The sequence below is a fragment of the Podarcis vaucheri genome, assembly GCF_965113315.1.
Source record: "Podarcis vaucheri genome assembly, chromosome: 3".
In the NCBI taxonomy this organism is placed as follows: Eukaryota; Metazoa; Chordata; class Lepidosauria; order Squamata; family Lacertidae; genus Podarcis; species Podarcis vaucheri.
Window position 1 is genome coordinate 82,945,086 of NC_138761.1, and position 25,267 is coordinate 82,970,352.

Below are 25,267 nucleotides of genomic sequence, written 5' to 3' on the forward strand. Positions count from 1 at the left end.
TCTTGTTATGCGCCAATTATGTGTATCTCTTCAAAGGCGTGTCTCTTTAAATTCTAGGATTAAATTATTATCCCCAGCTTGTTATGGCCTTATTGGATTTAGTGGGACCATTATTAGGCTTTTGGGACCTGCGGGGTAGAGACAGACTTATTTATTTGCTTCTTATTATACTGATGCCCCAACTTTCCTCCAAGGAACTCAAGGTTGCATTCATGCTTCTTCTCTTCCCCTATTGGATTCTCGCAACAACCCTGTGAGGTCTCAGCTGAGAGACAGAGACTAGCCCTGGGTTACCCAGTCAACTTCATTACTGAGTGGCGATTTGGACCCTGGTCTTTGAGGTCCTAAGCCACTAATATCCTTTCACCTTACTTCACATTCTTGAAAAAAAGATGTGGAAGTGAACAGCCTGGGGTGGAGGGGAGCTTTTTAGGTTTCTTGCGAACAGTCCTGCATAGCACCTGCAAGACTAACCAATTTCGGCTGCAATCTTGTACCTGCTCATCAGGCCCTTCATATACAGAAGGATTTATTTCTGTGTAGACAGGGCTTTTTCTGCTGGAACTCGCCAGAACTAAGTTCCGGTACCCCTCAGGTAGGTGCCATTGGCATTCTAAGAGAACAAGCGAGGCATTCAGGGTGAGTGTTGGCACCTCTTTTTCTATAAAAATAGCACTGCATGTGGAAATGTTAATCAATGTACAGTTATCGTGTCCTAAAACTCTCTCCTGCCTGTATAAAGTTTGGTCACATGGTTGGGGCCAAGAGGGGGGCCAAAGAGGAAGAGGAGGGCTAAGGGCCCCCCAAAACCTGGAGCCAGTCCTGACAGGAAGCTCCATTGCACAGGTGAAAGTTTTTGCATGAAGAGGCTGACTGCTTTGGATATGACCACATATACAGCATGCCTGTCTGTATAGTTATAATTTTTGAAAGAAATTATAAGGTATTCTCTCTCACAGGCACAGCTGTGCTTTAGAAGCGGGTTCATTCCCATCCCCCATGGCATGTCAGCCAATGTTTACAGGGAGAGGCACCAGATCACATTCAGGCTAGGCTAGTTTGAGCAAGAACGAGGAGTGGGTCTGTGTACTAGGCCCTCTGTTGTAAATAACGGCTGCTATTCTGAAGTGTCAGTGTGCCTGGGAGGGGGAATAGGGCTATTCATTTATTAAAAGTGGCAGCAATACAACTTTTGAACAGGGCTCTTTATTTTGCATGTTGTCTTAAAATAAGAGAGCGGTGTGGGGGGAAGAGGCCTGTGTAATTAAATGTATTTCAGACTCATAGTATAGAAACTCATATGCTCATGGTACAGAGAGGTAGAAAACAGCAGTACAGATTTACAAGCTAAGGAGCAATTAAGTTTAAAAGACAAGCAAAACAAAGCCCTTTTTTATGAGCAAAAAACCTCCAAACGAAGCTAATAAATAAATAAACTCAAACAGGTTTCCAGTTTCAGATATCCCCTCCCTCCCCCACAGCTCATATTTAAGGCCAATAAGTCACATGGTAGCTGTCCACAATCATTTTTAAGAGTGTTCCCAGCATCTAATGAGTTTTTTAAAGGCAAGTTTAAAATCTTCATTAAAACTAGTGTACAAGAGAGGATTGATAAGAGAATTCACATAACCCAGCCACGTCAGAAAGTGAGCCACTTCCGCCGAGACGGTGCTAAGCTGAAGGCCCACAGCGAGCTCCTTGATAAAAAATGGCAGCCAAGACAAAATGAAGGCGCCTAAAATGAGGCCCAGGATGCGTGCAGCCTTTCGCTCCCTCACACTGGAAATCTGTTGACGGTCTCCAACCAAATCCAGGTCGTTGTCAAAGGGGGAGGTCCTCACCGAAGCATGCATCCTATCAAATTCCGTGGTCGGGTCTGATGTGGAGAAGTCTGAGACGCAGAAGGTCTGCGTGAGCTTGCAACTCGCAAATGAGTTTTGGCTGTCGGTGCTCCTGCTGCTGAGGTGCCGACTTGACCCTCGTTTTTGGTAAAGACTCTTTGCCGCGTGGTAGATTCTGTAATAGAGAATCAATATGAGGGTCAAAGGGATATAAAAGGCCCCAAACGTAGAGTAAATGGTGTAGATGACGTGGTTGTGTTGAATCTGACACTCGCTGGAATTGGTATCGGCGCTGTGGTTTCTCCAAAACAAAGGAGGCATGGAGATGCACGTGGATATTGTCCACACTGTGCCAATCATAACTCCAGCTCTCTTGGCCGTCCTCTTCCTGGCGTACTCGATCGCATTTGTAATCGCCCAGTATCGATCCAGCGCGATGACACAAAGGTGAAGGATCGAGCACGTGCAACAGGTCATGTCTATGCTCAGCCATATCTCGCACAGGAAGTATCCCAAAGTCCACCTTTCCATCACGATGTATGTGATACTCAAGGGCATGACCAAAACGGCGACAAGCAGGTCCGTAACAGCCAGCGAGCAGATCAAGTAGTTGGCAGGCTGGTGCAGCTTCTTCGTCAGGCAGATTGCCGAAATGACGGAAGAGTTCAGCAGCATTGTCAAGGTTGTAATTATCGACAGAGACACGGTAATAAGCATGTTTTCGGTGATAGTTTTGGATCGGACAGCCACGTCGGCTTCTGGTGTGAAGTTGGTGTGATTCATCTTTTCAGACCAATACAAACTGTTCGGTGCCTCCTAGGTCCTGGCAGTGCCAAGATTTAAAGTTCCTCCATTCTGGAAGATCACTAAGGATACTTCGGAGTTGGAATACGAAATCCTAATGTCACATTTCCCCTCAGATCCAGTTTGCTTTGCCCTCCAGTTTGCTGCTTGCTCCTGGAAGATAAAAGGATGTTTATTAATAGCAGATCTTCCAAATTTATTGGTTTATTTATAAAGTATTAAAGACTGCTTTTCTTTATTTGTTTTAAAGAATACCCAAAGCGGCAAAAAAAGATTCTTTTTTTTTAAAAAAATGCAATATTTGAAACAAGATACAAATTGAACACCCAGACTAAATTATGAAACAACCAAAGACCTCCTTAGCGACCCACTGCAGAAGGCTTTGTGGAATAGAAAGGATTGCTTAGGCACCTACAGTTAACGAGTGATGTAAACAGGTGGAATTCTGTAAGTAGCACATTTCACAACCGGGGTGCCACAACAGAAAAGGCACTGCTTCACGCATCTGCAAAACAAACTTCGCATGATGACAAACCCTTAATAGGGATTCCAAAAATAATAAAATAAAATGGGAAGCTTCTCCTAAGAACTTTAGGTTGTGTTAGAGATTTCTGTAAGTAAGTTCTGACTCAGATAAATCTGATGTTTAATACATTCATAGCAGAGTCAAATCTGAACTTTATTCTTCATGGCTATACAAAATTTGTGGTAATGCAAGCAAATTAATCGACTTACTTCAAGTGGTATCTTCAAGAGGTAAAATGTTTCAGAAAAGCCATACTTAAGCTAATGCATGCTAGCTTTTCATAACATATTTTCACATTTAGGTGTCAATCTTTTGAACAGTCTAAAAATACAGACTTTATAATAAGATGCTGTCAAGCAAAGGTTTAATGATTTTTCACCTCAAAAATATAATTTTGTGTACACAGCCCATTCCTGTTTTCAGAGCTTATGCGGTGTGCTCTAATTATTGTGAACGTGCCATGTATCCCACTGAGTAAGTCTTTGCAACACCCACAGCCATATGTACTTTTTTTGCCTGCGACTTTGCTGCTTTCTTTGATGGATGCAGACCACTGCTGTGAGAGTTCACTGACAAGCACTAAAGCTTTAATCGTGTTTTTAGAACTATTCTTTCAGTCACTATTAGTCTTTGTACATGACTTTGGATGATCATTTGTAACAAGATGTTTAGACTTTCAGCTTCTTTATAGCTTGAGATATAGGAACTTGTTGGGCTGCAAGAGAAATGAAAAGCCAGCTTGTGGAGACTCTCATATATGTTAGAAAGGTCTTCCTGATGTTAAGTCAGGATTTCCTTTCTTGTAATTTGAAGCCGCTTTGGTTCGGGCCCTACTCTTCAGAGCAGGAGAAAAAAAGCCTGCGTCATCTTCCATTTGACAGCCATTTAGAGATTTGAATATGGCTATATTATTATATTAATAACAACATGCTTCCTGTGAAGGAAATAATTATATCAGGCTTTGCACAACTGTGTGCTTAGGGGGTGGAGGTACGAAGACAGGCAGCTCCTGAAGGGCAAAAAGCACAATGAGGCCAGGACGCATCACCTGACTTGCTCTGGCCTATAGCTGCTAGGAGATTTCACTGATGGTCAGGCAGACCCGCAGTGCCTTCCTTTGGCCTGAGTTAGATATCGGTGGTGCATGGACTGAATTTCCACCTGACAACTCCTAGGCTCTGGGGTCAGGGCACGCCCAAGTCCTGATACATGGCAATATTTCTATAGGTTGTGGATTCAGATATTCCCCCAAAGAAAGGTTCCATGCAACAAGCATTCAAAGCAAAATGGAGGCAAACCACAAGAACTCCCCAAGGAGCATCCTGTTAAAAACACACAAGCCTCTGAGATTCATTGAAGTTCAGCACATTTGGAATGGTTCTGTTTTTTCCCCAGGGAAGCACTGTCTTTAGGAAACATCACGTTTTATAAATAAAAAGGATAACTTGCCTTTGACCAAGTGTGGGAATGTTTGAAATGTGCAGAGGGTCAGACCTTAAATCAGAGAGTTGCTTGTAGTCTACCCACACACAAACCAGGAAGCACTGAATTTTGTTCATTATAAGGAGTCAAACACAAAATGGAACATGTAGTGTACTTTAATTAATAGTTCTTCCTAAAGAAAAGCAATACGCCTTTCTTCCCTGCAAATGTTCTAGAACCCTACTATTTTGTATTTTACAACAATATATTGGAATTTACACTTCCAAGGGGTTAGTTCCCATCCTAAGGAACATATTCTGGTCACATGGTGCCATATTTCACAGGAAGAACAGCAGGCAGAACCAGCTTCACTGCTTAATTTTCTGTGACTCACCAGTGATAGGCTGCAGGAATCTTTTTAAAAAGGTGGGACCTCAGTCTTCCAAATTAGTCATTAATTGTGTTTTTTCTCTGAATCTATACACTGATAGAATGGGATCGTGCCTCTGAACAGGTGCAGAGTGCTTTTCGTCTACATATGAGTTGTTAGAACAACACTTATATATCTGGGGTCATGGGAAAAGGCTTCCAGCTCAGAGAGCATAGATTCCCAGCACTGAATATTTTACACATTGAGCACTACTGAGATCTGGAAAAGGAAAACAAGGTTGCCTGACGGTCACACATCATTCCTCTGTGTGTTTTATGTAATTGATATAGGTGAACCATTCCAGCTGGTAGGCTAATATGGATCTTGTATAGACAACTGAATATATTACTTACATGCCCACTTTTCTAAGCATTTGCTTTAAACATGTAATTCTGGATTTTTAGGAGGAAAGCAAGTATCACATGAGTTATGCAGCTGCGCTTTTAAGTTCAGGGTCTTTTTAAAACACAAAATGACAGTGCGGGGGCCTAATTCTGACAGGGGAGTCTAGTGTGGGTGGCCGGATGGGGTTTAATCATTTGTACCCTACTATGATCCCAATCTGGATTGCATTCCCACACCTGCAATCTGCATTGGGGGAAAATCTCATTTACTTGAATGCCACCCTCTTCACCCACATTAGGAACTCCTAGTCTGGACCGGGTCCCCACAGTGGCAATGTTTTTTTTTTTAAAAGCATGCATTTGAAGGCATGGCTAACATAATGTTTAGTTACTCTTTGTAAACCAATTTGAGGTCTTTTATATATATATATATACAGTTTTGTGAAATAAATAAAAAGAGTTACGGTCTTCTCTTCTATTGTTCAAATTGGACTTTCCTGGATTGCTGCCCTGTAGATGTTGTTGAACTACAACTCCCATCCCCCCGACCATTGACCACAATGGGCTGGGGCTGATGGGAGTTGTAGTCGCAAAATCGGAAGGCCACCAGATTGTGGCTGGCTGGTTCAGATATTGATTTGGGTTGCTCTCCATGGTCCTGGACTACTTGATCTTGTAACAAACTCCTTTTTAATGTGGATTTTCTCAAGTTCTTTAATTGGCTATGGGTTGTGCTAAGTAGCTCCTTGTGTGCTTCCACAATGGGACTTCTACCCTTCTTCTTCCCCTGTGCAGCCCCTACATCTGTTCTGGGGGTTCCACCAAACCTCTAGAGCAGATTTGAGGATCACATGAGGCATGAATGTGGAGAGGACAGGACAGAAGTTCTGTTGTGCAAACAGAAGTCTTTTCACTTACACTTATTACTTAGGTGAATACCATCTATGTTTCTCAGATCTGACCTACATTTCCTAAACAAATTTCCCATGCTCTGTCTCCCACACTATTTAAATCTCATGATTAAAAATCTTGCTGCTGTTTGTTCTTATAAAATCTATACAGGGTGACCCATATTTTGAATAAAATCAAAGAACTGAATGAGAAGTATGCAGTAAATGAGGTAAAAAATAAAGAAATTGGAACCAACTTCTGCCTTGTCACTTGAGGCTATCGAAAACAGTAGCATTATAATTATTTAAATACTCAGATCTAGAGCTCTATGAGTTCTACTGCACGCAAACACACAGAGTTTTCGTTCACAGAAAACCTTCCACCCTTATTTCTGACATATTCAGCTTTGAGGGAAATAATGCTAGCTGAATTAACCCAGAGCTAATCGTACCAAATTAGTTCAAGGTCCCCAGGCACACACTGTTTATCATTAGTCAATATTTACATCTTGGTTTTGACTTGTCTGTTAAAATGGGTCTTCTGGCTTCTGCTTTCTAGATGTATTGATTTTATTTACAACATGTTATTCTGTCTTTCAAAAAAGAACCAAGTCAAGACAGCTTGATTTGTGAACTGAATCCTTGCTTGTTGCATCAGAATGTGAAATTATGTGGCAAAAATTAGCATGAGCAGCCCAAAAGCTGAGGAGGAGGAGGTGGGAGGCGGGATACCCCAGACAGTATTAGCAGCTGTGCAATGTACATGCAGAGATTCTGCCCTTTCTATTGTATGCACTACCAAATCAATGCCTGGCACTGATCAGCTGATTGAGGGTTAGGTGGGGGTCTTCTTCCTATCTCCCTTCCCAGCAGGAACTCAGTTCTCACAAAGTGCTAACTATAAGATGTGTGGCAGGAAACTATTAAAAACATTCACTGTGGTTATGCTTCCTAGCAGCTTAAATGACTCTTAAAAATAGACATATTGCTATACAAAGACATTCATCAATAGTTATGAGCTATGATTGTTAAATGGAATGTCCACATTCAAACCTCTGTGTAGTAAGTGCTGAGGCAAATGACTGGGTGGTGGCAGCAGCCATAATTTTTATACCCTGTTTGTGAGCTCTCAGGAGGATCATACCTCAGTGATAAAGCAAATGCATTGCATAGAGAAGGTTCTTCCAGTTAAAACAATCTTGAAATAGGCAGTGGGAAGTATTAAGTAGCGGGTTGACAAAGCAGACGACACAGAGATTTCTCCAAGTAAGCTGGAACTGAACTGAACTGCTTTTATAGGCAGCCGGCTGTCAACATCGTAACAACACCACCCCAGGGTTTCCCGCCTAAATTAACTGATGTGGACCTGAGTGAAAACTACATACACAATGCCCCTGGTGGCCAGGGTGAGAACTTCAATACATAACAGAAAGGACCTCTGCTTGAGACTGTGGAGAGCACTGACAATTGGTGTTGACCAGGCTTGGGAACCCTTTGAGAACCAAGGACTGCATTACATCCGGCATATTCCCAGGGGAACTGAAGGAGGCAGTCGTGCGCCCGCTCTTAAAGAAAACATCATTAGATCCCTTAGATTACCGCCCGGTTTCGAATCTTCCGTTCCTGGGTAAGGTGATTGAGAGAGCGGTTGCTGAACAGCTTGGTAGGTTTCTGGATGAAACATCGGCTCTGGATCCATTCCAGTCCAGCTTCCACGCTGGTCATGGGACTGAGATGGCTCTGGTCACCCTAACAGATGATCTCCGCAGGCAGCTGGATCAAGGTGGGTCGGGGCTGCTGATTCTTCTAGACCTGTCAGCAGCCTTCGACATGGTCGATCACGAACTCCTGGACCACCGCCTTGCCGACGTGGGGATCCAGGGCACAGTCCTTCAATGGCTGCACTCGTTTCTCTCAGGTCGGGGACAGAGGGTGGCTCTTGGGGGGGAATTGTCATCGCGCCACTCCTTGGTGTGTGGAGTGCCTCAGGGTGTGATACTCTCCCTGATGCTTTTTAACATCTTTATGCGCCCCCTCGCCCAGTTTGTCCGGAGTTTTGGGCTGGGTTGCCATCAGTATGCTGATGACACTCAACTCTATCTGTTGATGGATGGCCATCCTGACTCGGCCCCAGACACACTGACCAGATGTTTGGAAGCTGTGGCTGGATGGTTACGTGGGAGCCGGTTGAAGCTAAATCCTTTGAAGATAGAGGTCCTCTGGCTGGGACGGGATGATATGGGATTGAGGGGGCAACTCCCATCTCTTGCGGGGGTGCAATTAGTGCCAGCACCGTCTGTTAAGAGTTTGGGTGTAATCTTCGATACCTCCCTCTCTATGGAGGCGCAGATTACAGCTATAACAAAGGTGGCATTTTTTCATTTCCGCCAAGCTAAGCAGTTGGCTCCTTATCTCTCTCGCCCTGACCTACCCCCAGTGATCCACGCGACGGTCACCTCCAGACTGGATTATTGTAACTCGCTCTACGTGGGGCTGCCCTTGAGACTGACCCAGAAACTCCAGCGGGTGCAGAATGCCGCGGCGAGACTCCTTATGGGGTCTTCGCTGCGAGATTACATTCATCCAGTACTATACCAGCTGCACTGGCTCCCGGTGGAGTACAGGATCAGGTTTAAGGTGCTGGTTTTAACCTTTAAAGCCCTATACGGCCTAGGACCCTCGTACCTATGGGACCGCCTTTCCTGGTATGTCTCACAGAGGAACTTACGGTCTGCAAATACAAACACCCTGAAGGTCCCAGGCCACAGAGAGGTTAGGCTGGCCTCAACTAGAGCCAGGGCTTTCTCGGCTGTGGCTCCAATCTGGTGGAGCGCTCTGTCACAAGAGACTAGGGCCCTGCAGGACTTGACATCTTTCCGCAGGGCCTGCAAGACAGAGCTGTTCTACCAGGCCTTTGGTCAGGGCGCAGCCTGACTCCCTCCTCTGGCAATCTGCACAGAATTTTGCTTAACGGTTGCCATCAATTTGATTTTAATTAATTTTTATAATGAAATGTTTTTAGAAGGTTGGATTATTTGATTGTTGTTAGCCGCCCTGAGCCCGGCTTCAGCTGGGGAGGGCGGGATATAAATAAAATTTATTATTATTATTATTATTACTCAGGCAGAAAGCTGTCAGAGACTATGTTCCAGTAGCGGGCAGGCCCAGATCCACACTGTCACATGCCCTAAACACCCACACACCCCTGTTTCCCATGGAACTAGTTGCATACATTTAATTCTTAGTCATTCCACTGAAGTGTCCCCTTCCATTTTCTTCACTGATTGTTTCCCCGCCAAAAAAGCTTGTTAAAAAAGCAAAAAAACCACCCCTCTCCAACAGCCTTTATTTGTCCTGACTGTGCAAAAGCGAGACAGAACTCGGTAATCAAACCAGAGAGGGCAAATCATGACAAGGCTCAGCTGAACTGTAGGCTCTGCCTTACACAGCCTATCCACAACCTCAAATTTCAGATTGCAGTTGCACCCCCAAAACTGTATGCACACTTTTTAAAAAATAATAATGCATGGATGACTTTTTGCGTATTTGCAAGGAATGCAAGTTTAGTTCTCAACTGAGATATTTTCAACTCTGCTTTCACCATACTGCAGCATGTCTTCCTACAGAGGCAGTTTCAAAACTGCCTCGAGGGTGAGATATATATATATATATATATATATATATATATATATGCAGGTTTTGGTGTCTTCGGGTGTCTTCCCGTGTAAGAGTCGGGGTGTCTGTGCGACGTTTCGACGAGGTCTCACTCGTCATCTTCAGGCTGGTGCTTTCGGCTTCTTGTTACTGGAACAGAGCAGAGTCTGGTGTTTGAGTTCCTATAAATACTGTTGAGGGGTGTGGTGTATAGCCTCCAACGTTCTGGGCAGAGAGGAAGTTCCTAGATTAGTGTGCCTTTTCTTCTTTTGTTCCTTAATTACTTGAGGGATATCTTGGGTGATTTCATGAGTGATATTCTGAATACCACTGGGTGGGTCATTAAGTGTAGATTAGTTGCTAAAGCTTTCGTGTCTTGACCTCTTGAGCTTGTGAAGAGTTTTTCTGAGAAGATGGCTGTGCTGCATTTAGTTGTGCTCTGGCTTGGCTTCGTGTATAGGGGCGAGCTGTGGTTTTGTGCCTTGTGCCAGCCAGATCTGTGTAGGGATTGCAGGGGGGTGCAGCATCCGGAGGTGCCACTATAGTTTGGCTACTGGATGGAGTCTGTAATATGTCTGTGGAGAGGGTCTGGGTTTGGGTCTGGTGTGGTTGATTGGTGACGGCGTTCAGTGTGCCTCTGGTTCTGGTGTCGGTTTTTGTGGGGAGGGCTAATTTCCAGATGTCTGGCAGGCGGGACGTGTCGTCACGCTTGTTCATGTTGTGAGGGTGTTTCTCTATCTCGATGGCTTCCATGATTATTCTCTTGTGGTGATGTTCCATGTTAAAGAGCAATTTGGAATCTGCAAAATTAATTTCGTGTCCTGTTTCTTTCATGTGTTGGAAAAGAGAGGAAGTTTTTTCTTCTTTTTTGACGGCATTCTTGTGTTCTGCGATACGTGCATTTATTCGTCTGTTTGTTTGTCCAATGTACGTGGCTGGGCAGACTTTGCAGGGTATTTCATAGACCCCTTGGTTTTCCAGCTGGATTTTGTCTTTTGGGTTTCTGAGGATATTGGCTATTTTTTGGTTGGTGCAGAAGGCTGTTTTGATATTGTGTTTATGGAGGATTTTGCTGATTTTGTCTGTAGTGCCCTTGATATAAGGAAGGAGGGCCATGCCATTGTTTTCTTCTGTGTCTTGGTTTTTGGGGGGTGTTTCTTTTTGGATTAGCTTCGTAACCCTGTTTTTCTGGTATCCATTGGCGATTAACACATTTGAGAGATTCTGTAACTCAGTTGTCAAGTGGTCTTTGTCAGCCAGGCGTTTGGTTCTGGAGATGAGAGTCTTGGCTACGGAGTTTATTTGTGCAGGGTGGTGGTGTGATTGTGCATGTAAGTAGTGGTTGGTGTGTGTTTTTTTCCGGTAGATAGTGTGTCCTAGGGAGCCATCAGGTTTTTTGTAGATTAGGACGTCAAGAAAGGGGAGTTGGTTGTTGTCTTCTATTTCCATAGTGAATTGTATTTTGGGGTGTAGGCTGTTGAGATGTGTGAGGAAGCTATCTAGTTTTTCTTTCCCGTGTGGCCAAATTACAAAGGTGTCGTCAACATATCTGAGCCAAAGTTTGGGTTTGTGTTCTGACTTGTCTAAAGCATTGGTTTCAAAGTGTTCACACCACCACCCTGCACAAATAAACTCCGTAGCCAAGACTCTCATCTCCAGAACCAAACGCCTGGCTGACAAAGACCACTTGACAACTGAGTTACAGAATCTCTCAAATGTGTTAATCGCCAATGGATACCAGAAAAACAGGGTTACGAAGCTAATCCAAAAAGAAACACCCCCCAAAAACCAAGACACAGAAGAAAACAATGGCATGGCCCTCCTTCCTTATATCAAGGGCACTACAGACAAAATCAGCAAAATCCTCCATAAACACAATATCAAAACAGCCTTCTGCACCAACCAAAAAATAGCCAATATCCTCAGAAACCCAAAAGACAAAATCCAGCTGGAAAACCAAGGGGTCTATGAAATACCCTGCAAAGTCTGCCCAGCCACGTACATTGGACAAACAAACAGACGAATAAATGCACGTATCGCAGAACACAAGAATGCCGTCAAAAAAGAAGAAAAAACTTCCTCTCTTTTCCAACACATGAAAGAAACAGGACACAAAATTAATTTTGCAGATTCCAAATTGCTCTTTAACATGGAACATCACCACAAGAGAATAATCATGGAAGCCATCGAGATAGAGAAACACCCTCACAACATGAACAAGCGTGACGACACGTCCCGCCTGCCAGACATCTGGAAATTAGCCCTCCCCACAAAAACCGACACCAGAACCAGAGGCACACTGAACGCCGTCACCAATCAACCACACCAGACCCAAACCCAGACCCTCTCCACAGACATATTACAGACTCCATCCAGTAGCCAAACTATAGTGGCACCTCCGGATGCTGCACCCCCCTGCAATCCCTACACAGATCTGGCTGGCACAAGGCACAAAACCACAGCTCGCCCCTATACACGAAGCCAAGCCAGAGCACAACTAAATGCAGCACAGCCATCTTCTCAGAAAAACTCTTCACAAGCTCAAGAGGTCAAGACACGAAAGCTTTAGCAACTAATCTACACTTAATGACCCACCCAGTGGTATTCAGAATATCACTCATGAAATCACCCAAGATATCCCTCAAGTAATTAAGGAACAAAAGAAGAAAAGGCACACTAATCTAGGAACTTCCTCTCTGCCCAGAACGTTGGAGGCTATACACCACACCCCTCAACAGTATTTATAGGAACTCAAACACCAGACTCTGCTCTGTTCCAGTAACAAGAAGCCGAAAGCACCAGCCTGAAGATGACGAGTGAGACCTCGTCGAAACGTTGCACAGACACCCCGACTCTTACACGGGAAGACACCCGAAGACACCAAAACCTGCATTCCTGTACCCGTGAAAATCTACGAAAGCAAATATATATATATATATATATATATATATATATATATATATATATGCATTAATGTAACCCACCTTGGGAAGGCTATAGTCCTTAGAAATTTTAGAAATGAATAAATATATACCGTACTTAGAAAGCTATTTGCCCTAGAATAAGCCCTATGAAATTTGGGACTTACTTCAGAGTGAACATGCCTAGGATCGTCCTATTAATCACCATCAAACTGAATGGGGCAATGGCCTTCCTTTGGATTTGATTTAGACTCTAAATGGCTCGAGCTTAAGCTAGGAGATGGGATCTCTATATGCCCAGAATCTATTTTGAATGCCTTGGAAGATGTGAACCAATAGGAAACCTCCTCTGAAGTTTCACAGAGGACATCTTTGGACCACCCCAGAATATCTACAGCCAACTTCTTCCACCAAACATTGTTTCAGCACTGGCAATTCTTTCTTCAGAAATTAATGACTGTACTTAGAGGAATGGCACGGATGGGCAGAACAGCATAAAACTAAGACAAGCAGAAACTGTAGCCTCAAACTGAGTTCAAATAGCAGGCCTGAAGCAGCAAGATTGGGGTGGGGGACTAAAGAGTTTATACATTTCTTCTTCCACTTTCTCTTGTTACAGCAAATTTCACTGCAAGAGCGCTCACAGCCAGTACAGATCAATGAGCAGGCCTGTCGGTAAGATGGCACAATCTGTACAGACACTTTTCCTAGAAGTGCTTAATTTTTTGAAAAGCACAGCAACCTTTAGCCACAACCACCTCTAGCAAGTTAAACATTATGAATCATCCTTTTAATATGGTGCAAACAAGCAAATAAATCATGGGCATGGTCTTTACAGCCGAAAGCAACTTGCTGCAATAATAAGTCCTTCTGGAAACAGTTAATCTTCCAAGCTGCAGGGTCCACTTTGTCAACCATACAGTTCCCAAATATCAGCTTACCTGAGCCTTCACTGTGGAGGCTGAGCTAAAAGTTGTGTGTGTGTTAGTTAAAATGAAGGAAGTGAAGAAGAAAGATTAACTGTGTCCACAATGGCTTAAATGGCCATTAAAGGGGGAATCTTTAGAGACTGGCTAGGTGAGGAGGACTGGGAATTGTATTAACTTGTTAATTTATGCCTATCAAACCCAGAGATGTACATTTTCCAGTGCTGCTCCACCCATGCCTACTCAGAAGCAAGTTCCATGGAGATTAATGGGATTTACTGCCAGGTAAGTGGGTTCAGATTTTTAGCCTATGGTCCATTAAATGAGAATTAAGCACCATTGAGACCAGTGGGGCATAATGTGCTTAACATGGGCAGAATATTGCCTTTGTTGTTGTTTTTAATGCTTGTTTTTTGTGCATTTTTTAGCATACGTGTGAAAGCTATGCAACAGGCCTGATGCCAAAATATAGGTACGTCCAACAGTCATAACATGTTGTCGGAAGGATAAGTGTGAAATAGATAATAATAATAATAATAATAATAATAATAATAATAATAATAATAATAATTTATTATTTATACCCCGCCCATCTGGCTGGGCCTCCCCAGCCACTCTGGGCGGCTTCCATAGAAACCAAAAATACAGTAAAATATCACACGTTAAAAATTTCCCTGAACAGGGCTGCCTTAAGATGTCTTCTGAATGTCAGGTAGTTGTTTATCGCTTTGACATCTGCTGGAAGGGTGTTCCACAGGGCGGGCGCCACTACCGAGAAGGCCCTCTGCCTGGTTCCCTGTAGCTTTGCTTCTCGCAATGAGGGAACCGCCAGAAGGCCCTCGGCGCTGGACCTCAGCATCCGGGCAGAATGATGGGGGTGGAGACGCTCCTTCAGGTATACTGGACTGAGGCCGTTTAGGGCTTTAAAGGTCAACACCAGCACTTTGAATTGTGCTCGGAAACGTACTGGGAGCCAATGTAGGTCTTTCAAGACCGGTGTTATGTTGTCTCGGCGGCCGCTCCCAGTCACCAGTCTAGCTGCTGCATTCTGGATTAGTTGTAGTTTCCGAGTCACCTTCAAAGGTAGCCCTACATAGAGTGCATTGCAGTAGTCCAAGCGGGAGATAACACTCTTCCCAACCCAACACCTCTTGGTGCTGTTTTTTTTTTTTGGGGGGGGGGAAAGGAAACAAACAATCCAGGCCCCTGTCTGCTTCTGTTATAAAGTTTTTATAACTACCCTGTTCAAAGATCAGAAGCTTGTTGTTTTCTTTCAGTAAAAAGGAATAGAACTGGATAAGCTGGGACTATGGCTGTGTACACACCTGAGTGTTGATGCACAAATGGGTTGCACAGATCCCATTTTTCCATGTGTGCTTTCATGCACATCCATCCACCCATAAACACTGAACTCTGTCTCAATCTTGTCCATCCATGCTGATAGGAGGCACGTGAGAGGGTGTATCTGTACTGTGTACTATTGTCCCCATCCCTAAATTAGAACTCCTTAACCTACCTTGATTCCCAGGAACCTAAGGTCCATCACAGGCATAAATTTGTTTATCTGTGTGCGCAGCTATTTTCTTTAAAAAATGTTTGACACACAAGTCTTCTGCTACAAGTTGTGGGGGGGGGGTTAAAATGTGTGTCTCCTGCTCAGCCTGGCCAGTAGCCCGACCTTCCTGAGCACCGGAACTGCTGAGATCTACCGTGTGTGTGTGCACATGTGTGCCCACAACTACTGTCCCAAATCCAATAATCTTCCTCAATATGCCACATCACTTCCGCCCTCTTCTGTATATTATGAGCCCCCTCTTTTTTTAGTCGAAATTTGCTTAGACATGCTAAATGTCATCTCCAAGAATGCAGAAACTGTGCAAGTCCCTTTTCGCACCAGTCAAAGAAGGCCAAAGAGTAGGTTGTTTGTAGGACAGTGACTCTGTGCCCCAAGGAACAGCAAGTTGTCTTATTAGTGCTGGATACATGCTGCACATGGGGCTTGTGGGGGCTAGTGAATCACATCTCTCAAGGAACTGTGAAATGTCACAGGAACATGTGCTTTGAAACTAAAACTCACACTCTGGCCTTAAAATAAGACTCGAGTTCTCTCAATGACCAAGTTCCCAAGGACCTGCCGTCCCCAATTTTGCCTAGCAAACCATTCTGCATTCTCGGGTCAAAAATGTCAGGTGACCTTACATCAGTCTTATCACTACACCTTGTCTCATTTGCTCTATTGAGGCAGGATCTGCTAGAGTTGACAGAAGGATGCAACTAACCTTACCTCAGCCCGGGATGTATGGGCACCCAACATGTGAAAGAAAGGCAAATTCCATGCTACGAATGAATTGAAATTAAATTGCTAATATCTAAATGCTGTTGTACAAAGCGATGATGCAACCACACTTGGAATATTGTGTACCGTTCTGGTCCCCGCACCTCAAAAATATACCGTATATAGTGTAGAGCTGGAAAAGGTTCAGAAAAGGGCAATGGGATGGAGCAACTCCTCTATGAGGAAAAGTTACATTTTCTTACATATATATCATAATGTTTGGGTCAACCAGGAATTTTGGTAAGGGTTTGGAAAACTATACCTCAACTAGCTTTGGGTAGTTGGGAAAAGTGATCTTAGTGTTTTTGAGGGCAGAGAGCACAGTTTAATGTGAAATTTAAGTTTTGTATTTTTTAAAAAGCTATTTGCAGGATTGCGGACAGTAAGAATTCGAAGTAGTCCAATGTATAATGCAATCCTCTACCCATCTACCTAGATGTTAAGCCTCATTAAGTACAATGGGACATAGAAATAGATGGATCTGTCAATTCTGGTTCTCTCAGCTTCCCATTCTTAAATTCAGTTTTCCACGTTACTTTGAAAATTTGCAGGCATTTCAGTGTGAATTTCCTGTAATAAACAATTTTTTTTCATGCAGTTTTGACTAACGTACATATTTTTGCAACCAATTTCCGCTAATATAATGCATTTTTGTGTTTTATACTAATGAATACATTCATTTTTAATGCAGATTTCCCCTTAATACATGCATCTCTGTCAACACTGGCTGGAGGACTGCATTGAAAAATTCAGAGAAGTGTGAACTTCAAATGATGGCTTTATTTTGGTACTCAAATTGTTTAATAAAGTGTGAATTACCTGTAAGTAGGTTCACCTTTAAATGTGAACTGAATTCCTTCTCTATCTCTACTGTCACATTAGTCCTAGGTGAGTATAGTACTGCAGCCTAAAGATGTTTTATAAAATGGATTCTTGTTCGTTTCCTGGCAGTGGACAATTATTTCCTCAATGAATATAAAAATTTGAATGTGCTGCCTTCCTGCATTGCATTGTTTCCTTACCTTCATTAAACTTCTTTTTAAAATCTTTAGAAAGGGCTTTCACTAGGGATGCTATAACAAGACCATCTTTGTATTAGCTGACTGAAAAACAGAAGAAAAAGCAGGCTCTTCAGCCTGGTGTGTGTTTTGCCTCTCTAGTGCCTCAGAGGCCTTCTGCAATTCAGCCAAGTGTGGAAAGCTATTCATAGCAGGACTCTCCTGATTTGCAGACCAGACTTTCAGCTATTAAGCCTGCTTTCTTTCATTGTCAGCAAAATACACATTCTCAAGGATTGCACAATAAGTATGAAAAATGGAGAACCAACCTTGTATGACCCTCTGGGCCAGCTGTTGTTGAACTCCAACTCCCAACAGCCCCAGATAGCATGCCAATGGTCAAGCATGATGGGAGTTGAACAACATCTGGAGGGCATCCTGAGTTAACACATGTATGCCAGATGTTTCTCCTGAGAAATCACCATCTCAAGTCACTGCTGCTTTCAACAACTGGTGAGCCCTCCTTACCCCTGACTGACTCTTTCAGACCCATACTATCTGCTCTGGCCTTGATGGTATCAACTAGACCAGGCTTCCTCAACCTCAGCCCTCCAGATGTTTTGAGACTACAATTCCCATCATCCCGGACAACTGGTCCTGATAGCTAGGGGTCATGGGAGTTGTAGGCCAAAAACATCTGGAGGGCCGAGGTTGAGGCAGCCTGAACTAGACCCCAACTAACACAAGTGACAAGAAACCAACAGATTCCAAACAGGCCTTAGAAGGCTGAGGCCCCACTCTGTAAGGTCAATAAGCTCTGGCTATGTTGAAGCCACCTCCAGGAAATGTCAGGTCACCAGGCTATTTCTCAGGGACTCCCAGGGCCTGTTTCTGATCTGTGGTCAGCCTGTTCCCATCCCAGCTGGTTATTATAAGAACCTTATAACCCTAACAATTTGGAGCCCGAGTTTGTTCTTCCCTCCTTTGGCTTCATGCTAGACATGGATTCTAGCCCTCAGTAATAGCCCCTGAATTTCAACTAATATTAAGGAGATACACAGTTGGGGAGACTTCTTTCAGTGAAATATAGAAAAATTATCAATTGTATGAGTTAAAGTAATTAGTTCTCCTGAGAATGAAAACTTCACCTTTGTGTCACAGAGTATCTACAACATATTGTGTAATCAAGCTCTTTAAAAAAAAGCAATGCCAGAACAAGAGAAATGCTTAAAGGCAGCTAAGGCTAACATTGCGAGTGGTGGAATTGTTCAGACAGTGAATGGATGAACAAATGAATATCTCTTCTTCCTTGAATGAAAAGTTCTTGCCCCTGAGACCTTCTTTTTAACACCAGTGCTCGCCTCAGTTATATACTTCTTCAATAATATTGCTGCCTTGAAAATGCCATCATTTCCTCATAGTGATGTGACAAAGTAAAGAAAATTGTCTTGTTGCCTTGAGGCTTTTTGTATTTCAGGTTGTCAGACTCTGGATGATGTTTCACACAGATTTCAGCAGCTGGAGATTCCTAATAATAAGCTCAAGTTACTAAATGTCAGCCCCTTTCTCTCTGCGTGTGATTTAGCAAGGAGGAGAAGGGGAAGAAACATTCCACAGGAGGAAAGTATCGTGACAGCTGACACTTAAATCTTCTGTTTAGACAGTCAAATTGAAGTGTGCTGAGTGGCCTTCAGTGTTGAATTTTAAGCAAAATGGTAGCCGATGTGGACTATAATTTCCATCACCGTTTATCCTTGACCATTTGCCATGCTAGATGGAGTTGTAATCCAACAACATCTGGAGATCATTGTACCGGCTACACCTGGGTAGCCAAAAGAAAATGATTTGGATGAGAATTGCCCCCAGTTATTTTGTGTGGAACCATGGCTGAGGGGGAAAAATAATTTCTACACTGTAGACATTAATAAAGTGAAGCTTTGGGGGACTGGATGAGAAATGGGGGAGGGAAGGAATAAAAGATGGTTCTCCATGTTCCTGTTTTTAATGCTTTAAATAAATAAACAAACTGAATCACTAAACCAAAGTACCAGCGCAGAGCAATCTGAACTCCTGATCCATCACGCTGCAGTGGGTTTGGATGGGGTGGTTCTGCCAGACTCCACCATCAGGGCACACTGCTGGTGGCATTGAAGTCCCACCAGTGACAAGCACCTCATTGCACCTGCCCAAATGGGAGGCACCTGGTGGTTGCATCCAGTGAGGTTCCCCCTTACAGCAACCAGTGGGAAACCCAGAAATGGGATGTTGAGTGTGTGTGTGTCAGGAAGGCAGTGTAACACTGTCATCCAATGGATCTGATCTGGGCTTCTTTGCTGCACCAACCTGAGAGCCCGCACAATGAATGGATATTTTCCTCTGCCTCCCTCAACGTCTGCCCTGAGTGGCATGAACACTGGGGCTGTGGAAGTGAGACCCCCATCAACTCCAGCCACTGCCAGCCAGGAATTTGATTTTGGTAGACCAGAAGAAGACCCTCTGTCACCAAGCAAAATCTAATGGTCAAAACTCCTTGGGTATTCCACTGCTTTCAAACACCAGCTTATAGCATAGGAAAGGGAAAGGAAACATAAGAGAGTAACGATAGTAAAGCAGAAAGCAGCAAGAGAGAAAGGGTTAGTTGAAGTAAAGAGGTAAAGGGGTTAAAAATCATATTTCAATGGTTCTGAATTCTTTGCATAGCTAGAAAGGCTTGAGCCCTGACACTTATACCAAGGGATGCATGTTGTTGTTTAGTCGTTTAGTCGTGTCCGACTCTTCGTGACTCCATGGACCAGAGCACGCCAGGCACTCCTATCTTCCACTGCCTCCCGCAGTTTGGTCAGACTCATGTTTGTGGCTTCGAGAACACTGTCCAACCATCTCGTCCTCTGTCGTCCCCTTCTGCTTGTGCCCTCCATCTTTCCCAACATCAGGGTCTTTTCCAGGGAGTCTTCTCTTCTCATGAGGTGGCCAAAGTATTGGAGCCTCAGCTTCACGATCTATCCTTCCAGTGAGCACTCAGGGCTGATTTCCTTAAGAATGGATACGTTTGATCTTCTTACAGTCCATGGGACTCTCAAGAGTTTCCTCCAGCACCATAATTCAAAAGCATCAATTCTTCGGTGATCAGCCTTCTTTATGGTCCAGCTCTCACTTCCATACATCACTAAGGGATGCATGTAACATAGCACTAAGTCAGTGAGCCTGCTCATTGATCCGAAGGCTTTTCACAAACTAGGACATCATGAGATATGATTGCCATAATTCCTTTGACTTGGCTACCTTCCATTTTCTCTAGGATTCAAATTCCAAAGTAGGAGCTGGCCACACTGCCAACATGGTTGGATCCTAGCAGTCTGTATATATATATATATCTGTTTCGTTTCCTTTGTGGGTCGGCGTCTGTCACTAAACAGTCAAAGCTTCCTCTGCCTTCACCCCTTATATCCTGCTAGTTAATTGTGGTACCACCTCTTACACGTCAGGGAACCACTCTGAAGAAATGTCCCCATTTTCTGCCAAAGTAGCCTGCAGAGGTGGTAATTGGTATCCCTCCCACAGCCATTACAATAATTAGCAGGCAGAGCAGAAATCTCAAATTAGCAAAGTTTATCTAAACAGCTTCTTATAAGCCTTTCGTCTTGCACCTTTTATGAGGACTTGCCAGTAATCCACTGGCTCATGTCTTCAGGGCAGTGGACATCACAGGAGCCAACTCCTAGGGGCTGAGGTCCCTTTGGGCCCTCCAATATAATATTTGAGGGGGCTACCCTCTCCCCAAATTGATGGGCATTGCCATTCAAATGGCGTGCATTTACCGCATCATGTGATTGGTTATGTGGTGCGGGGCTTGCCTGCATCCCCCCAATATTTTATTCAAATCTGCATTTCTGGTGGGCACTATTTGCCAAATGCAAACAATATCTGTATGAAAGGTTGGGGCCATCAGGTAGCTCACTCCTCTCTGTTTCTGATGCCTAAAGGATGCTTGTAGCTAGAGCTGCTCCTGGGAACATCATTGATGTTATCTTGGACTCATTAAAATTGTGGAACAAAGACTACTAAAATGGCTATGATATACAAGCCTGTTGGACCTTGCACTTAGGTAGCTACTTTATACAATGGTACCTTGGCTTAAGTACTTAATTTGTTCCGGAGGTCCGTTCTTAACCTGAAACTGTTCTTAACCTGAAGCACCACTTTAGTTAATGGGGCCTCCTGCTGCCACTGCACTGCCGGAGCACAATTTCTGTTCTCATCCTGAAGCAAATTTCTTAACCCGGGGTACTATTTCTGGGTTAGCGGAGTCTGTAACCTGAAGCGTATGTAACCTGAAGTGTATGTAACCCGAGGTACCACTGTACCAAGTAAGACCAACAATTCAACTACTTCAGTGCTGTCTAAACTGATTGGCAACAGTTCTCCAGGTATGAGACACAAAATCTCTCCCAGCCCTACTTGGAGATCTTCGCCCTTCTTATATAGTAGTGCAAGGGAATCTTCAGTCTCTGAGCCTAATTTGATCTACCTGCCTTTCCCATTTGGCCTGTGAGGCTGTTCTGGACAAGCCAGGCTCACCTGCCCCACACCTGAAGTCAGGTGTGGAGCAGGTAAAGATGTGGGCAGACCAAAAGAGGGTTTGCAGGTGCTGCCAATCAAGCAAGGAAGAAAGAAAGTCTACAACTCCCTTGCTTCAACAGTTCCATGGGCCACCAGTCTGTTTCTGGACACAATTCAAAGTGCTGGTTATGACCTATAAAGCTCTACTTAGCTTATGTCTGAGCTCTCTGAAAGATCATATTCCCTCATATGAACTGCCCAGATTCTGAAATCTTCAGAGGAGGCCCTTCTCTTGGTTCCACCACCCTCACAGGCATGCTTCATAGGGATGTGGGAGAGGGCCTTTTCGGTGGCTGCCCCCAGACTTCAGAACTCCCTCCCTAGAGAAGCTAGACTGGTCCCCCCAAATCTGGGACCGTCACTGGAAAATAGGGACACTAGGAGGATCTGTAGTGCCTAGGTTGACAACATCCTGGTGATTCCACCCCCCACCCACCAAATGAGCCATTTTCCATCCAAGAAAACAAAATTGGATTTAATTATTATAAAAACTTCACTGTCATGCTATTAAGATACAACTGTTGTCATGTTGATTTATAATCTCTTGAAAACCTTCAGGTTGCCAAGGCAATAGTAGCTCACATTCCCACTGAAGTTCAGTGTTCTCCTACGAGTGATGATGCCTTTTGTGTCACAGGAGTTCAGTGAAGATCTAATGATTTCAGATGAATGGACCCCCCCCAACTCTTTACATAGAATCATAGAATTGGAAGGGATCCAAGGTTCATCTAGTCCAACCCTCCTACAATGCAGGAATCTCAGCTAAAGCATCCATGACAGACATGTGGATCTCTTGCTTAATCAGTCAATTAATGTGTCCATTTCAAAGAAAAAGCAGCCGCAAACCACCCTTCATGCTGCAGAATAGTAATAGGTCCTGTAGGAAGGTGACCTTGCTCTTCTCTGGTCCTCCAGCCTTAGAATAACCTTGCATCGCTCAAGAAACCACCACCATGGTTGCTTCTGCCAGTTCTGTGAGCTCACCATGTCTTGGGCTTATTCTTGTTTTACCAAGCAGGTTTAGAGAATTAGTTTGAAACAGGGCTTATTGACACCTCGGTTTGCCCCCACTGCTTTCCCCTGGGAAACCAGATTTTTAGCACTGGATCGGATCAAACAACAATTGGGTTTTACACAGATTGCCAAATTATCGCTAAAGAGCAGGTTTTCCAGGGGAAAGAGGTGGGACAAAGACAGAACTGCTTGGACCTGTGCATGGAGAGTGCAGAAAAAGCAGGAAACTGCTCAGATCTGTACTTTCTAGGCATGGGACAAGTGTGGACATGCCCCTGGCAGTCATTTAATCTGTATTTTATGGCTTTATGATATTTTAATTACTTTTTTGTACATAGCTTTTTTAAATAAAATGACTCAGTGGTTTATAATTATTCATTTAAACAAACTAATTAATATTTGTTGTGCCACTGCTGTTAACAAAGGCTACATTTAATGAGGAAGTATTAAAACCACAAACTAATACAACAGTTACTTTTGTAAACTGCCCTAAACGGAGTTTTCACTTTTGAATACTCAAAAGTGGGACAGAAGTATTACAATAGTATTGAATTATTATAAAAGTACTGAATAATCCGAGTAAAGATGCTAGAATCGTGAGCCATACCAACTTATGGTCAAATAGTATGTGTCAAATAGAAGACATGAGACGCCCAACCTAAACTGGGGTCGCAGCAAGGGACTGGTGCACTTCTTCCCATCGCCAGCCCCACAAGCTCGGGGGACAGCGGGGAGGCAGAGCGTGCCTTCCCACTGTTCCCCGACCTGGTTCTTCCAGCCCCGCACCTGGGGGGGGAAATAATTTTTTTCTTTCTTTATTTCCCCCCCAAAAAACTAGGTGCATCTTATGGGCTGGAGCGTCTTATGGGGCGCAAAATACGGTAATATGAGAGCCAGTGTGGTGTAGTGGTTAAGAGCGGTAGACTTGTAATCTGGTGAACCACGTTCGCTTCCCCGCTCCTCCACATGCAGCTGCTGGGTGACCTCGGGCTAGTCAGACTTCTCTGAAGTCTCTCAGCCCCACTCACCTCACAGAGTGTTTGTTGTGGGGGAGGAAGGGAAAGGAGATTGTTAGCCACTTTGAGACTCCTTCGGGTAGTGATAAAGCGGGATATCAAATCCAAACTCTTCTCCTGTATAATACAGGATTGTCCTTATTTCAATGTAAAATGTTACATCATTTACAGATACAGTTTTGTCCTGTATTTAAGGTCTTCTCTCTCTCCCTCTTCCTCCCTCCCTCTCCCCCGCCCTGTCTCTGCTAAATTAGGCATCCTCTCCATATGCATGGGTTTGAAAGGGTGTGTCAATGGTCATGCATTTAAGCTCTGGATAACAGAATTACAAATCCATGTGTATGCATGTGCATGTGTGCTTGCGTGACAAATTCTAGAGGGCCATTCTGTTCGGCTGCAATAGATTGCAATGGATTGCTTTGAAGTTACTTCAGCACCAGATGAAAAAAAAATCGCCTCCCAACAGCCCCCGCACTGTCTTGTACAGAACAATGGTGGCAACCCTATCAGGGATCAAATCCAGTTTACTTTCCTATGCTTGCAGCTCACTTTTTAAAAAATTAAAAATTGTGCTAACTGCATGGCTAGCTTGGCAATTACTTATTTGGCTTGTGTGCAGAACTGAGAGTTCTTGGACCTTACTTCCTGAACTAAAAGATCCACCTTCATATATATAGTTATCTTTTACACTGTTTCAAAGTATATTGAACCACCAGACCCACCAAGGGTCCCTATTTCCAGGGACAATCCCGGATTTACAGAAGCTGTCCCAGTTTCTGATTTGACCCTGGAATAGAATGTCCTGCTTTTCCTTAGGACATCCCTATTTTCATCAGATAAATGTTGGAGGGTATGGAAGATATAGAATAATAAGATGCAGCAAGAGCATTTTGGATTTTCCTCGGTGCTTAGTATTCTGCTCTTTGTCTATGAAAAACTGTAGTTGTTTTCCAAGGAGCTGTTTTGTAAGTGCTTACATTATTTTTTCGAGGACAAAAGAAACCTCTACTAAGCTAATGCAACACTCAGTGTGAAAGGTAGAAGACTTTGAGAAATGAATAGGCACAAAACAACTACATCTGTAACATGTGGGATGGTGAAAGTAATACTTGGAAGTGCCTGCAAGAAGAATTTACCACTGGGGAACTTTTAAAATGGCAGGGTAATTCCACATGTTCATTGAGACGAATGCAGAATATCTTATGATGCTGAAGAAATCATACTTACTGAAACTAAATTGATGGGATTTACCTGATGAAAATAGGTCCTTTAAAAAGTGGGGGGAATCACACCTCAAGTTCTCCTCTAGTTTAAAAGCTGTAAGTTTACTTTGCCTTGACATCTTCAGGGAGAGCTGAACGCATATTATGAAGCTCCCCCACCCCAGGAAAATAAAACAGATGGAAATGCATGCAGCTTACTCTGGGAGTTATTACACCGTGTGGATGAAAGAGCAGCGAGGTATGTAGCTGCCAGTGATAAAATGATTTTTAAAAGCGCTGCTGCTGCTGGTGGTAAATAAATTA

General features: G+C 43.6%; 1 protein-coding gene across 1 annotated transcript in view; it reads right to left on the reverse strand.

Annotated features, from left to right (window-relative positions):
* Window positions 1-411: 411 nt before the first annotated feature.
* The window catches only part of HTR1E (5-hydroxytryptamine receptor 1E), a 29,170-nt gene continuing 4,314 nt past the window's right edge, over window positions 412-25,267 (reverse strand). The window contains exon 2 of the mRNA XM_082217067.1: window positions 412-2,798. Coding sequence (XP_082073193.1) covers window positions 1,530-2,624 — 1,095 coding nt within the window. The 5' untranslated portion in view covers window positions 2,625-2,798 and the 3' untranslated portion in view covers window positions 412-1,529. The remainder of the gene's footprint in view (window positions 2,799-25,267) is intronic.